Source organism: Siphateles boraxobius, unplaced genomic scaffold, assembly GCF_051911475.1.
Source record: "Siphateles boraxobius isolate OS27281-9 unplaced genomic scaffold, OSU_SipBor_1 130, whole genome shotgun sequence".
NCBI classification, from domain to species: Eukaryota; Metazoa; Chordata; class Actinopteri; order Cypriniformes; family Leuciscidae; genus Siphateles; species Siphateles boraxobius.
The window spans coordinates 11024663-11041632 of NW_027508734.1; the positions used below are offsets into that span (position 1 = coordinate 11024663).

Genomic DNA, 16970 nt, shown 5'->3' on the forward strand with positions numbered 1-16970 from the left:
GGCCCGTAAAATGTCCAGAGTATCATTGTTTTTTTGTCAATGCATTGTTAGAATTCATAAAAATGTTACCGGCCAACTGGCGAGTAATAACATTTCACATACTCGCCAACACCGATTTTTACTCGCATTTGGCACTTGCCGAGTGTTCATTTTAGGCCCCGCTTACAACTGAAAGAAAATGTGTTTTGAAGAATTACAAATACAGCCAATAATTGAATAAACATAAAAATAAAACAAAAACAAAAAAAATAACTGCAAAACAGTGAATTAACAAATGAAAATATATAAAGTAAAGTTAAACAAACATATTAAAATGTTTACAAATAGAAACACATTTTGCAGTTTTTATTTTTCCAAACATATTATTGTTTTTAGGTAATGTTGAACTTCTGACTTTAAAAAATTAGAAGAAAAGTCTTATTTCCCCTAACAAGGAACAACTTGTTTCACTGAGTTTTTTACCCCCGTGACCTGCTGTCGCATAGACTACATATAGAGACTATGTGCTGTCGTAGTAGCAGCCGGAAGTCTGGGTTCCTCTAGCTGTGATTGGCGGAGAGGAGTGAGGAGGCGGGGCGGGGCGTAGCGCGCTGTGTGTCCAGTATCTAGGCGGGACAAATGGTCAGACTGATCAAATAAACTTTTTTACTCACTAGGAAACGGACACATACAACTTTTCCTCAGCTTTGCATCAAAGGCAGTTTGTTTCCTCTTTTTATTTGTTCACGGTTACTTTAATGTGACTTGGGTTAAGTGCCAGAAGTGTTGGATCCGATATTCTTGGAGACCTGGAACTGTAACGTTAAACGTTTGATATTTACAGTAACTGTAAAGTATTCCTACGGATTTATGGGCACGACCGATGCCGAGTAGTATGTGAGAGAGGTATATTTCTCTTTTTGGGTGAGTACCTTTTTATATTTTGTCATGTTTTTGTAGTTTTATTCTATGGTAACGTTAACGTTAGTTGGCTGTAAGCTTGTGGATACGTTTCAGGATTGTTTGGCTTAACTTTACCCTAACTAACATCCGTTTTAGTTACTAAAATTAATCGAAAACAATGTTTTGTTCTATAATGCGTACGGTAATTTCATTTTATTATATATTTACACGTCACACTGGAGGCTCTCTTGTTTTTTAACCCGCGCTAACTGACTGTGAAACCTCTAAGTTAGTTTTGTAGTGTTCTGAGCCAACATGACTACAATCTTGATGTAAACACGAACATATATATGTACATAATTCATTCCCGAGCGTTTATTATATACCTTTTTTTCTAATTGAAATGCAATATAACGTTACAGTAGATAAGTAAATGAGTTATTAGCTACCTATGCTAGCAACGTTAGTCGGGTAATTTAAAAAAACTCAGGAATATTAATAGTTTATCTAGACTGTTGAATTATTCAAAGCGCAAGACAATCGGGCAGCTAAACGATTTCTTTAGAGTTGTAGGAAAGTTAGTGACTTCCGGGCTAAGTATTTTGCAATCTGCTAGATTCCGCGCCAAGATTTCAAAAAGTGTGGAGGCGCGCGGGACGTGATGAAGTCCCGCCTCCTCGTGCCCTCTCATTGGCCGCTGTCAGTTGGGGGTGTGTTTTCGTTGAAGGTCTCCGTAGCCATTCGATGGAACGCTTGTCAGTTATTGCTAAGCGCAAAAAATCAACACTAATTTGAAATCAAAATACTTTTTTTGATTTATGCTCATTTATTCATATCTGTTAAATTTTTTAAATAAGTTTAAGCTGTGTTTGAGTTATACCCGAGACTGATCTTTACAATGTTGTCTCCAAGACTGTATAATGCTGTGAAGAAACGGTAGGATTGATTGTAATTTAAACTGTGTAAGTGAACGTTGATTATTGAAACATTGACCGTGTGTTCGTTTTTTTTAGGTGGAAAATGTCCAGTACATTATCAGAAGGTCAAAAAGTAACCAAGAAGCCTTTAAGAAGTCCATCGAAGGCAACATCAACAAATGACAAGGTCAGTTACAAGTATTTTAGTTTAACAAATGTCAACAAAATAGTGACTTGAAAAACCAGTACAAATTATGTTCATACTACATAAAATAAGCATTTTTTGAAAAATAAAAAAGTGCGATTATGATCATGATGACCTATTATGTTTTCTATGTAACAGGGTCATGTTTTTGTGGAACCACAAACACCACTAAAAAACTCAAATAAGGCTTCAGCATCTGAAGCTTCATCACTTGAGAGCCATAATAACATGGGGCCCCTGACCACACCTACTAAGGGCCTTGAGGCACCGTCTAGCGAGCCCTGGACACCCACCTCCAACCTGAAGATGCTTATAAGTGCGGCCAGTCCTGAGATTCGCAACCGCGAGAAAGAACAAGCAGCGGACAGTGGCGAATCGGAGAACTCACAGGTATCAGTAAAAGTCTGTGTGTATAACAGTACTCAGAGTCTCACTATTTGTTGCAGCTCTTCCTCTGTTTGCTAAAATGCTTTGATAATGATATGTGTGTTTTCCATTGTCGTGCCACACAGGAGCCTGAGCAAGGGGAAGAAGTAGAAAAGCTCCAGATAAGTCGTAAAGACAAAAGCCTAGGTTTGCTGTGTTACAAATTTCTTGCAAGGTACCCAAACTACCCCAATCCTGCTGTAAACAACAAAATCAGCCTCGACGATGTGGCAACAGAACTGAGTAAGTCACTCACTGATCAAACAGAACTACTTATTTCAGTCATCAATCATGTTTGTTTCATCAATCCTAATGGCTTCCATTCTCACTATCCTCCCAGGTGTGGAACGACGTCGTATTTACGACATCATGAATGTTCTCGAGAGCCTAAACATGGTCAGCCGGCTGGCCAAGAACTGCTACACGTGGCACGGCCGGGTGAAACTTGCGCAGACACTTGCCGTGCTGAAACGGGCTGGCAAAGAAAACCGCTATGAGCAACTGATGCACCAGATCCGTCAAAGGAACCTAGAGCGAGAAGAGAGAGAGTTCGACTTGGAGGGAGAGGAGAAGGAGAATGAAGAAATGTCCAGTTTTGATATGGATGGAGACTCTGGTCAAGCAGAGCTTTCAGGAACAGATCCTAAAGCAGGTAACCATGTCACAGCCTGACATTGGGTCTCATTTCATTATTTTGTATTTGTACAGTACACAGAGGAGAACTGTGTGTTCTTCTCATGAAAAACATCCACCTAATTCACAACACATACGTACGCACATAAATTTGTTCTAATGTTAAATATGGAGTAACGTATTTCCAGAAAATAAGTTAAACTTGACTATAAGTCTCTCCGGGTCAAAATTCCATTGTTGAGAGAAACAAAATACACAGATGGAGCTTTATTCAGAGAAACATTGCAGCTGCTATAATGCATTTTTTTTACTGTATATGATGTAATATATTTAAAGGTGTAGATTGTAAAAAATAAAATAAAAAGTACTGTTAAAGCAAAAATCTACTATAATATGTTTGCAGAGATTTAGGAAACATGCTAAGTTAATAAACTTGTTTCTCTGAAAAGCAATTCTAGCCAGTTCATTCAGCCAGTTATTCTACTTCGAGATGTTAGTTCTGTGTGGGAATTAGAGGGTGACACGGGAGTGGATTTTCAAACCTCTCCCATCCCACTCCCACAAAAAAAATTCCTGTCCCGTCCCAATCCCACGAAAAAACATCCAATCCTGTCCCAATCCCAGAATAATGACTCCTATTCCCTCCCACTCCCGTGTTGTGTTTTTTGACCAGAATCTGTCAGTTACAGTAAAATAAATACAGTTCAGATATGAGCATAGCACAGTTTGTTACTTTACTGAATTGAAAGAACAAAATTTAAACAACAACCAAATTTCCTTCTTGAACTAAATATTTCCTTCTTGAGATCGCCCTGAAATGTCGGTGAGCACAACTGATTGATCGTTTTCCGACAGTAGTCGTATCAGTGTGACTTTCATGTCTGACTCCATTTTGATTGTGATTTTCGCGGCAACACAGTGTATGAGGGAAGCTTCTCTTATATTATTGGTCGTTGGCATTGTATACAACTTGGTGCATGGAGATGGGGCAAATAGAATTTAGTTCAAAATTTAAATATAGGGTTTATTTATAGAAACTGTATATTTGTGTATAAAGTTGGGTATCATAGTTTTATTACGATTCCCGGTCCCGCCCACTCCCGCTGACATTTTTTCCTTTCCCGTCCCAATCCCGTGATATAGTGATTTTGTCTCCCATCTCGCGGGATTCCAGAAAAAATGTCAGCCTCTAGTGGGAGTGTCTGTTTTTGTTTTGGTCCGTGTGATTCCTCACACTGCCAATTTACCCAATTGTATTTCATCACACCTAATTTCCAGTGGGCAGAAAACACAGCATATTGAACCCAGCAAACAAACTAGGTCAGAGATTGCAGATTCAACCCGACCTAAGAAGCCTCAGCATTCATCTAAAAAGCTCTATGACCAGAGGCATATTAAAACTCATCATCTAACATCTCACAAGGCTCTCTGTTGTCAATTGCGTTCGTTCCTGTTGTGTGTTCTAAATCTGGCAGCCCACAAGAGCGTTGAGTCTTGAGGAGGAAGGGTCGGGAGAAACGTTAACCATTTCAACCGCTAGCTGTCAATTTTACATACTGCACATTTAAGATGAAATATATACGTCTAACATTTCATCTCACCCTTCGTGAATTTAGAAAGCATTTTAGTACCAAAGTAACAAAACAAATCATGATTCGTTCGTTAAAACGCTCGCACACAGATTTCAAACACAGATTCGTGCTATGCATACTCCGTGAATAAAACCTGTTGACTTTGCTTATCCCCTGCAGCTTCAGCGAATAGTCGAAAAGACAAATCTCTGAGAGTGATGAGTCAGAAATTCGTCATGTTGTTCCTGGTGTCCAGCCCTCCTGTGGTTAGTCTTGAAATAGCTGCCAAGATTCTCATCGGTGAAGATCACGTGGTGGATCAGGACAAAAACAAGTTCAAAAGTGAGTGCTGTTCTCATCGTACATATAAAATACACTCTGATCATTGTGATAGTGGAGGGCACTTATGTTTTCCGTTTCATTTGGTGGTTGAAAACAGATACAAATCTTTTAAAAAGTGCATAATCAAATGTCCTCCACCAATAAAAACTACTTTGAAGTACTCCAACAGAAAACTTTTTACGTGTTTTGGCCATTCATTTACATGACAACAGCTTTTTGGGGGCCTGTAAACGGGGTTCAAAGTGCACTTTTTTGAAGAAGATACTGCTATCATCTGTAAACTACAAAAAGTTGTATGTCATGCGTATTACGTGTTCAGTCTATAGGCGCATAATGTTTCTTTACGAAGTGACATCGTCAACTACAGGCCTGGCATGAATATTACAGCATTTTTTGTCGTTTTCGCAGATCTGTGCGAACAGGGGTCATTTTGACAATGGTATCATCCGTACACGGTGGAAAACGCTAAGGAAAAACTTACCGTTTTAGTACATCGTTGTCATGTAAACTTACCCTAAAACTCCTATCATTGTAGTGAAGATGGAACTGATAATTCCTTTTTCTGTTTGTAGCTAAGATCCGCAGACTTTATGACATTGCAAATGTTCTGAGCAGCCTAGAGCTGATAAAGAAAGTGCATGTGACTGAGGATAGAGGAAGAAAGCCTGCTTTCAGGTGGACTGGACCAGAAGACTTACCATCTCCAAAGGGTGAGGGAGACCTATCTGACTTGTTTATAATCTTATTCAGGCTTATGGTGTTTATGAAGTCATGTGCATGTTTTCACTTCTTATATCATTTATTGTTGTTGGTTATGTTTACAGATCTGGGGACCTCTACTACATCATCAGCATCACAGCCTCTGGAGTCTCGTTCCTCGGTTGATAACTGTGCTAAAAATCTCTTTTCCTCCCCCGGAACAAAGCGAGGTTTTACCCGCCACCATTCCTTAGTCAAGCTGGTTAAGAGCATACAGAGCGACCGCAGGAAAATAAACTCTGCACCTTCTAGTCCTGCTAAAATGACAGGTGAGCCATTATTGTAGTTTCATCGTAAGCAAGCAACTGACTGATCATCTTCTGTTTTCTGTGGGAATTTTCTACTTTCAGACTAAGGTCAGTCATTATTAATAGTAAAAGACTTGAGTTTGTCTTCCTCCTGCCTCCCAGCTTGAGATTGTCTCTTTGAAATCGAATCGAGAGAGAGATATATTAATACTTTTAGCAAGGATTCAGCTTTGCATTCATGTTAGTTCACAGTGCATTAATGTTACCAGATACAACTTTTTATCTTAAAAATGTATTAGTAAATGCTGAAATTAACATTAAATAAGATTAATAAATGCTGAAGAAATATTGTTCATTGTTAGTTCATGTTAACTACAGTAAAGTATTACCTTTTTATTTGTAAAATATAAGATAATATACTATTATTATTAGGGATGCACCGATATGAACATTTTGGCCGATACCGATAACCGATAATTCTTTACATTTGAAAGCCGATAACCGATATATTGGCCGATAAATCTAAATTAAAAAAATGTATATACTTTGATAGCCTGTATACATAAACAAAAGGCTCACCATTAAAAGCCTTGTCTCAAACACTTTTAACATAAATCAAACATATACAATACAGTACAGCCTAGTTTGAACCAGTGTAAGATTCCTTAACTTTTAAAATAAATTTTACACTCCTATGGGCAACTTTCTTTATTACAAAAATGGTAACACTTTATAATACGGTTTAATTTTGTTAGCATTAGTTAGCATGAACCAACAATTTTATAAGACATTTTTAAGAAAGTTGTATCTGTTAACATTAGTCAATGCATTGTGAACTAACATGAACACACACATTTTATTAACTACTATAACAAAGGCTATTGCTCTCTGTTAGTTAATGCATTAACAAAGGAGACCTTTTTGTAAAGTGTTATCAAAAAATCTATTGCCTAACAAAACATAAAATACCTAAATAATGCAAACAAGTCATTGGATAACATTGGGCTGCATATAAAGAAACAAAATGGATCAATAAAATGGAATCGCCTCTGTACGGACAATAAGGAAATTATTTTTATCAAACCATATCGTTGATGAAAATAATACGAGAACAAAATAATGGTAGTTATTAATTATAACACAATGTTTTTGAAAAAAATTAAACATTTTTAATAATACAGTGATAGTAAAAAATCTTTAATAGCTTAATTACTGTTTCAAATGACATTGCTGTGTGAGCTGCGCGCGCTGAAGCTGAAGAGAACGAACGTTAAACCAAAACGCTTTGCTAGAAGGTTAATCAACTCAACGGTTGCTGAAGAATGCAAACCCAAAGAATTTACAAATTTATTACAATAGTGAACACAATTATAATTATATGACAGTCCCAATCATAGGTTTTAATGTTTTGCATTGTTGTTCAATCTGCGCGTGCTTAAGCTGAAGAGAACGAGCACCGGGAAACTGAAGAACTTTTCTAGCTGGCTGTTTAAATCCACGAAACGCATCATATGTGAGATTAATCAGATATTTATTTTACATCAACTTTATATTACGACTTATCTGCACAAAATGACGTGAATGCACAATCAAACTTGTGCTGGTCACAATGTTGTAGTAATCCCTGTTCTGGACGCGCTATTCCCACAACAACGCGCTGAAACACGGCAACTAAACCCAGAGAATTCACAACGTTTTATTACAATAGTGTTCTCATTATAATGGCATGTATATGACAGTCCCAATTATAGTTAGGAATGTGCATTGCTGTTTGAGCTGCGCGCACGCTAAATAGGCTATAAAGATGATCACCGGCACAATGAAGCGCTACTGCATCGATCATTAACTCAACCAAACGCATCCTATATTAGATTAATAATATAGGATATTATATATAATATATATAATAATACAGATATATATACACAAAATAAACATATTACAACTTACAATGGCACAGAATGCTGCGAATGCTCAAGAGAACTTGACTATGCTTGTCATGAAGGCTTAACTCCATAGATGCGCTCTTTCCAAAACAACGCGCTCGTCGCGCTGAAACACTGGCGAACAAGAATTCACAACATTCTTTTACAGGCGTTTTTATTATAGTGTTATGAAGCCTATGTGACAGATTTGTGCTGCACATGTTGCACTGAACTGTATCTTCCTTTTCGAAGTGAATCCAATCATTCAGAACCATCATGGCGAACAGCGCGCATCTCTCAACTGAAGTAAATAATCTATTATCTATCGGCTTTGATATATCGGCCAAATTTTCTTATCGGATCGATAACATCAAAAAAGACCATTTATCGGCCGATATCGATATATGGTCGATATATCGTGCATCCCTAATTATTATCTTACAGAGTCAAATAATGTTCTGATAATGAACTAATGATCCATCTCTTGTCTAATAGGTGATTCTGCAAACAGTGAGTTCTACACAAACAAAATGGCCCATCTGGCTGCTATCTGCAAAAAGCAACTAGATGAACAATCGACGTAAGTAAACATAACTTATACTTCTTAGAACAGAAAAAAGACGGTGAACAACCAATTTCAGACATAACACCTATGGACTTGGGTTGCAGGGTCCATCATATTCAACCGAACAATGAGGTGACGGACGCTCTGAATGAAAGCCCTACACACTCATCTGAATCCTCGTCTTCTAGCAATCATCAGCCTTATGGGCCTTCAAGAATGCAGATCCCAGTTCTGCCCGCTGGGGCGATCTCATACCTTTCAACTAAGTGTTCCCCAATAATCCCGGTTCTGATTCCTCAGCACAAGGCAGGCAGGTCATATGCTGTTTACATGCACCCCACCTCTCTAAGACCACAGCCCACCAGCCTGGCGGTCCGTTCAATGACATTTGAGAGCCCAGGGAGTGCAAACGCAAAGACATCACCGGCTGACATGACTAACAGTAACCAGTCATCATCACACGGTAAAGAGCCGACAAGTCCCTCAACCCTTAAACGAGCATGTGGAGAAAAGAGCTTAGTGGGAAGTCCATCCAAACAGCAGCGGATAGAGCCAAAGGTGAGGTTACTTGATGAGTTCGCTAAAGAATATATAGATATAGAATATATTTTAAATGTTAACACACGAGAATGAACCTCATTGGTTCTTGCGGAATCTCAAACATGCTGCGTAACATGAGAATAAACCTCATTGGTTCCTGAGAACTTCTCGCACGTCAAGCGACCATACTTGAGTTCCGTTTATCACAACTGATGTGTGAGATAATGAATGTTTATATGTGAATAAAAGCCTAAATTCACTCGGTTCATATAAATTGATCGTGTCTCTTCAGAAATATTGGACTAAACAACTTGATTCAAATTGGTTAGTTTTATGATCTCTTTATGAACATTTTGAAGCGTCAAAGTGGTAGTTGCGTAGCTATCAATGGAGGGACAGAAAAATCTCAGATTTCATTAAAATATATTCATTTTTGTTTCGAAGATGAACGAAAGTCTTGCGGGTTTTGAACGACATTGGGTTGAAAATTTAATTTTAGATTTTTGGATCAACAATTAATTATTTCACTGTATTAAAAAGGTTTTTACCAAAATATTGCACTTCATTGCTGTTCACAGTGCATTAACTAATGATAACAGATACAACTTTTGATCTTAAAAATGTATTAGTAAATGCACTTTATTGCTGTGTTTTTATTTAAATGCTGTCCATATAAATAAATATGATTACATATTCTTCCTTCTATCTGTTTTTTTGTAACTAGCTTTTGCAGTCTGACCTTTTAAATTAACTGCATTTCTTGTGTGTTGTCACAAGTAATGACTTCTATACCAATTTTGTACTGAAATTTAAAAACAATTCATGATACCAGCATTTCCCTCTAGCATCTTGAATGCTGTTGAACGGATTCTTAAACATCTCTAATACACCATTGCGTTCACGTGCTCATCACGTTTCTCTGATTGGCCATTGTGTTCACACGCTCAACAGATATGTCTACGATTGGCTACAATGATCAACGATGACATATTTGACGCTCTTCATCTAATGCTTACACAGATACACAAGGGAGCGTTTGAAAGCAGGCGTCTATCAGCTGATCCGACTATCACCGGATATATTTGGAAACTGCTAATAGACGCCTCCTGCTTTCAAACGCTCCCGTGTGTATCTGTAAGCCCTCGTCGGAGACAACATGTTGTCTTTACAACCAGAACTGTTTAAGGATCCGTTCAACAGTGCTCAAAATGCTAGAGGGGAATGCTGGTATTGTCACATTTTTAAAATTGTAGTACTTTTGACAACACTATTTCTTGTACTGACGTTACATTTAGTAACCATTTCAACCTTCTGGTGTTTGTTTCCTATTAAGAGCGGTTCTCCAAAGCTGTGTGAGATTCTGCAAGCTCGTCTAAAGGCCCGTAGAGGGTCTTTTGTCTCCCACCGGCCTTCCCCGAGAGCCCTGCATCTGGAGTTCACCAAGCCCTGTGAGAACCAGCCTCCCTCATTACCCACCAGCACAGCACCTCTAGAGCACAGCGTGGAGACCTTCCTGGAGAAGGAGGAGAAGGTTCAGACCTCAGACAACGAGGCAGGACTGACCCCTGTTAGACCACCTCAGTCGCAGGCCCAGAAGATTCACTTTCAGGACATGGGGCTGCCATCTGGAGCCATGCATACAGAGGTGGGAATCACACATCTTCAAAAATGTAGGAATTATCCTAATTGTTTTAGGTGTGTTTTGCTTATTATTTTCATAAGAGTTACAATCTTGACCGTAATTTCTTTTGTTTGTATCAGACTTTGATCCCTGCAGGTTATTTGATTCCGATCCCTCAGCAGTCCATCCTCAACTTCAGAGATCCACAGTACTCCACTGGAGAAATCTCCAGAGCCTCCACACCAACATACAATATCTACCACACCCCAAACGCAGGTATGCTAGTACTCAAAATAAGTGCTTATCCAGATTCCAGTTATCAAAAATAGAATCAACATGGATTTTCAGTGCTCAAAAGGTGGAACCTAGATGAGATGGTTTGAGAATTCATACTGGCCCGAATTTGTCATATAGTCCAGAATGTTTCACAATAAACATCAGTGAGCATTAGACTACCCAGGTGAACTTGATTTCACAAAGAACAACATGTTACTGGATCAAGATCTTTGTTGATCCTGGAACAACAATATTCCAATCAGATTAAAAGTTTACAGTTTATGTTAGGTTTAGGCTTACAACCAGGGTTAGATGCTTCTACATCAGTGTTATTCATCTATCATTTCCCTCTGATTGTAGGGATAATCTATTGGTAGGGTTGGGTTTAGGGATAGGGTTAGACTAAATTTTGCGACAGGAATGTAGTTCCAGGATCAACAAAATATCCAGGAACATATCTTATTTGGCAAAATCACGGTGACCAACCAAGCCATATGAGCTGTATTCATACAGTCAAACTTGCATGTAATGAATTGAACAATCACTGATACAGCCATTCCCATTCTTTTCAGGTTCTAGACCCCATCTTCCTCAAGAAGTTACCCCCACCCGGCTCCCTCTCCACCGGATACCGCACATGTCCCCCTTTCTTTCCCAAGGCCATCGCATCCACAGTCCCAGTCCTGCTATTCTCAACTTCACACTGCAGAACCTGGGCCTTATCCCCGGCACCACCACACCAAACTCCACTCCTGAGGCGTCCAGCACACTTCCATCTCCGCACCCAGGGCTCCCTCACCAGGGCATGATCTTTGTAAAGCCCCTGTCTCCTGCCCGAGCTCTGCAGCCGGCCTCAATACACGGACAGCCCGTCACCCTCATCAGCATACCACAGGTACAACCACTGCAACGCAATCAAACTAATTGTAAGAGATTGTTATGTACAAGTCGGCAAGTTACTGTTGCAAAAAAAAAATGTTTTTAGATGATATAATGTAAATTAGAATTACCATATATTTTAACTATTCATAATATAATGAGTTACAATATTATAATCTACATTAAGCTAGATGGATAACTGTTGAAAACCTTTTTTTGCTTCTAATTAATACAAATTAAAAAAAAAACTTCCCAATATCAAATTGTGTTGTGCCTGTAGTATTTTCCTGTTTGAGGTCAGTAAGATTTTATTTTCCTCCAAATAAACAAATAATTTTGTTCAGCAAGGATGAATGAAAAATGTATGAAGGATGCTTTAAAGTGACAACTACAAAAGATTTTCATTTCTAATAAATGTTTTCATTTTTAATTTTCTAATCACCAAAAAATATATATTATTGTTTCCACATAAATATATTAAGCAGCACAGCTGTTTTCAACATTGATAATAAGAAAAGTTGAACATCAAATTAACATATAAAATGATCTTATTAGTATTATTTCTAATGGATTATTTGTGTGTGTGTGTGTGTGTGTGTGTGTGTGTGTGTGTGTGTGTGTGTGTGTGTGTGTGTGTGTGTGTGTGTGTGTGTGTGTGAACTATTGCTTATATATGTTTAGAATGTCATGGAAAATTGAGAAAAGATTTCATCTTTTTGTTAGTGTTTTAATTGTATTTTGTTTTTTTAATATTTAATCAATTATTAGCTTTTCGTTATTTGGGAACCCTGACGTAATATAATGTTTAATGCACTTCATGTTGTTGATAACAAGAATATTTTGTATCGATATGGTACAAGATATACTATTTGTTTTAAACAAGTCACATCAAAAGTAATCTACAAGCAATCAAAAAGTAATCAAATGTGTAACAATAGATTACAATACTAACTTCGATTTTAATAATGTAGTTGGTATTTAGTGCGGACTACAATTTGTAAGTAATCTACCCAGCACTGCGCTGAAGACTGGAGTAATAATGCTGAAAATTCAGTTTGCCATCACAAGTAAATGACCTTTCAAAATATATTCAATAGAAAACTTTTATTTTAAATTGTAATAATTTTTTTCACAATTTTACTTAGCCTGGGTTTTCCCATGCTGCCTTGCACGCGGCGCGATTTTATTCACGCTGCTAGGCAGCCTGGATTCCATGGACCAGATTTTCGCCTCAGCGAGGTCACCAATCACAGAACAGGGAGGGAGCAGCAAGACGATGATGTCGTCTATGCGACACACCCAAGCAGTTTGTTTATACCTATGGATCCAACATGGCAGCATACGCAAAGTTACCTTTCGATGCAGCCTTAGATATTGTTCCAAGTAGTTAAGTTAAATCTCTGACCCTTCTTCCTCGTCTAATTTCTGTCGCTCTACATACGTCATCTGGTACAATTGAAACGATTGGCTATGAGCTACGTACAGGCGCATTTTATAGACATTAGGAGCCCCCAATAAACGGCTCTGGGCATTCGTAAACCACGCCTCAAATACTAGAAAATGAACATGTGGTACCCAGACCCACGTCTCAATGAGATGAGGTCTGACGTTAGCCAGGATAGATTTTACTGGATTTCTGATCAAATAAATGCAGCCTTGCTGAGCATAAGCGACTTTTAAAAACATTACAAATCTTACCGACTTCAGTGTAATTTCCATATGAGTAACTTTGAGCCTTCCTTGGTTTGTGTGAATAGTTCTTTGTTGTTTAAGACAGTCATTTGAATATTTGCTCTCTCTCCTGCAGGCTTTAGTAACCACACCTAAAGGCGGCCAAGCCCTCCAGCAGAGTTTCTTTCACACACCCGTCTCCTTCCCTACTGTAACCAACAACACACTTCCCAAAAACTTCTACATCCCTCAGAGAAAGCTTGATGTGAGTCCAGAGGACACCTAAGACCTCCACACTTGCAGTTCTTATGCTGCTAAAAAAACACTGTTCTGTTTGAGCCATTGTGTGTGCTTGTTAGTTCTCTTTGAGTGTTTTTATGCTTTTGCCTATTTTATATGGTTACTTTACTGTAGGGTCTGCATTAACTACACATAAATCTGTGGTTCTTGGTGCTTTTCACTGCTGAAACCGAGGAAGGCTGGACAGCATGCAAACATGGTGCTACGCTTAAGGGTTTATTTGCAAAATGAAAGTATAATTCAGGTTGCTCTTTCTGAAATGCTGTAAATGTAGGGTTAAAAAAGTAAGAATGAAAAAAAAATGTCTAAATATTTGTATAAAATGAAATATAATTTCAGGGATTCTAGAAATTGCCAAAATTTGAAGATTTTGTTGCGAGTGGCATTGACTTAAAGTGTTAAAGTACAACAGTATATTGAATAGCCATAAATTGGCCATTGTGATATGTTGTATTGATATGGGAGAATGTTAGATTAAAGGTGTTATAAAGTATTGTAGATGTATTGTATTGTATTTTATGTTAATGAACTCTAGTAATATTACAATATGCACATCATTTATTTGAACTGCCTTTACAGTTGGATCTATATGTAATAAAGATAAATGAATGTGCTCTACTTTTGTGTTTACTTTATGTTAATTGTTTGTTGAAAAGAAGCCACGCCCCAAACACACGCTATTGGTTGAGCTGGAAAGAGATTGATGGATCTGAGCAGACAGTTCTCATGCTTTGAGTGAAATAATAAATCCTGACATAGTAATCAATGAGCATTAAATTAGGCTAAGAGAATGAACTTTAACATTTAAGAAAATCTTACACACTTGAGCTTTAAAACTAACCATTGTTAAACCATTTTCACAAAACAAAGCAGCATTGTTTCAAAGCAGCATTACAGAGAAAAAAATGTCAATGTTTATAGTATTTTATTATAATCATGCCTTATAGTCACATATAGCAGATTAGAGCTAGGCGATAAAATATAGTTAACATTTTGCACTGATACAAGCAATCAAGCAGTTGAGATAGTATATAGTATAGTATATATAGCCCTTCAGTAATATACTTCTGTGTACAACGCATGCCGATAGTTTGACATACTTGTATATCCACCTTTATAATATAAATCAAAGCCAATTACAAGCATATGACTTGAGTGAAGGATGCTTTTTTAAATTTAGTTTACGCATATTGTACACTTCACTGGTTTACCATATCACTGGAAAGCACACTGGGACTCGGAGTTGTAGCTAAACTCATCAGTAATTTAGTTCCCCAGTTACTATAACAATCCCTAAAGATATTTCACTAAAGATACGACCCCGGCAGGACTCGAACCTGCAATCTTCTGATTCGAAGTCAGACGCCTTATCCATTAGGCCACGAGGCCGGTTAGAGGAAGCGCTCCTCACATCAATACCATCTTTGATCTTTTCTGTTCTCTGACCAAACACTGCAAAAAAAAAAATCTTAAGCAGGAAGTTTAAGTAGACAAAAGAACATCCAGACAATATGCGCAGTGGAAAATGATGTGATCTATGAGCTTTAACAGCGGATGCCATTGAAAGCACGGTAATTTATCCTCAGTCTCGCTACCTGTCATGGCAGCGTGTTGTTTATTCTCGTTCAGTGATTACATAACCCAAAGCATTTTAGTCTCGTAATTAAAATCGTAATTTAAAAAAGCAGGTAACAAAATTTAATAATAACAACAATTAAAAAAAATGTTTACCATTAGCCAGTTTGATGCATTTTTAAGAAGCATTGATGTTAAGAGCAAAATTGAATTGGTTAAAGGGTAAACTAAACCCCTGGTCAAAGCCTGACTCCACCCACTGGCAATATTTGAAAAATGCTCGAAAAGTGGGCAGACCCCAGCGGAGATGGTAGGCTTGTTCGACTTGAACCGGCGCTGCGCAGACCGATCGGTTGATGACATCAAAGTACCGCGAGAGCGATTCAAAAGCATAAGGAGCCGTCTGCTCTCTAATCGCTCTCGCGGTACTTTGATGTCATCAACCGATCGGTCTGTGCAGCGCCGGTTCAAGTCGAACAAGCCTAGAGACGACGAACCGAGGGCGGGGCTGAGCGGGGGGGCGTGCACCTGAGACCCGCAGTGACAGCTGCTGTCAAACTAGCTAAAATGGAGTGACGCAAGTAGCTTTTTTTTTTTTTTTTTTTTTTTTTTTATTGAGAAAACGTTAAAGGGAAATACAGAGACATTTGAATCTTTGAATCAAACAAACAAAAAACAAAACAAAAAACAAAAAAAAAAATTCTGCATCTTATTTCACATATCAATCATCTTTCTAACACATTGAGTATCCTTTTCAACAGTTTTGATGTCTTTAGAGCTTTGCGGTTGTTTTGTATTGAAGTTAGAGAGTCATAAAACATCTTCAAATCAGTGGAAAATAGTCTAACATTTGGTATAGTGGATATACATTTTGCTTTATGTATATGATATTTTCCAAATAGAATGAGAAGTTTAATTATATTATTCATTTCCAATAAATCAGAGTTACAATCCATAAACAAGACCATTACCTCAGTTATTGTGACAAATTTATAAAATAACTCAAAAAGAAACCAAGAAACTTGGGACCAAAATAAATTAGTATAATTACAATTAAAAAATAAGTGTATTATAGTTTCATTTTCTTCATTACAGAAACTGCATAGTGGTGAAAACCCTTCTTTAAATTTACTAATAAAGTCATTACAAGGATAGTATCTGTTTATTATTTTAAAGTGAGTTTCTTTAACTTTATTAGGGAGTACATATTTATTTATATCAGACCACAAATTTTTAAAAACAAGAAAGTGGTAATCCTGCTTCCACTTCACCATTGCCTTAGGTGAAGAGCTTTTTTCTTTGGTTAAAATTCTTCTGATATATATATTATTAAATTTTTTATCTCGAATAGAAAGGCCCCCAACAGTCAGACTAGGAAGAAAACTTGGAGTTACAGGATTATAGATCTTTTCATTTTTTATAAGATAAAGTAGTTTCGGGGAGATACAACGAATAAGTTTAAAGTATTCTTTAGAAGATACATTTGTCCCAATATAATTAATAAATTCATTATAATTAAGTAGGTCACCTGATTGATTTATCAAATCTTTAACAAAAATTAAACCTTTGTTAAACCAATCGTTCCAAAAAATGGTTTTGTTTTTAAATAGTACATATTGATTATTCCAAATAACA

General features: G+C 37.4%; 1 protein-coding gene and 1 non-coding gene across 3 annotated transcripts; one reads left to right on the forward strand and one right to left on the reverse strand.

Moving 5' to 3' along the window:
• Positions 1–572: 572 nt before the first annotated feature.
• On the forward strand, positions 573–14378 carry e2f8 (E2F transcription factor 8). 2 transcript variants are annotated; one of them, XM_077227999.1, is made up of 14 exons: positions 573–903; positions 1896–1986; positions 2143–2394; positions 2517–2673; positions 2771–3082; positions 4815–4976; positions 5549–5686; positions 5801–6004; positions 8404–8488; positions 8578–9031; positions 10347–10658; positions 10775–10910; positions 11483–11805; positions 13597–14378. In XM_077227999.1, exons 2-14 carry the CDS (start codon positions 1903–1905, stop codon positions 13744–13746), a joined length of 2769 nt encoding a protein of 922 aa, XP_077084114.1. In that variant the 5' UTR covers positions 573–903; positions 1896–1902; the 3' UTR covers positions 13747–14378. The 2 variants fall into 2 exon arrangements, with proteins under 2 accessions (XP_077084114.1, XP_077084113.1); XM_077227998.1 differs by lacking the exon at positions 573–903 and adding an exon at positions 1691–1818.
• A 698-nt stretch (positions 14379–15076) lies between these two features.
• On the reverse strand, positions 15077–15149 carry trnar-ucg (transfer RNA arginine (anticodon UCG)). Its single transcript has one exon. It is a non-coding gene; the product is annotated as a tRNA-Arg (tRNA).
• Between the last annotated feature and the right edge of the window lie 1821 nt (positions 15150–16970).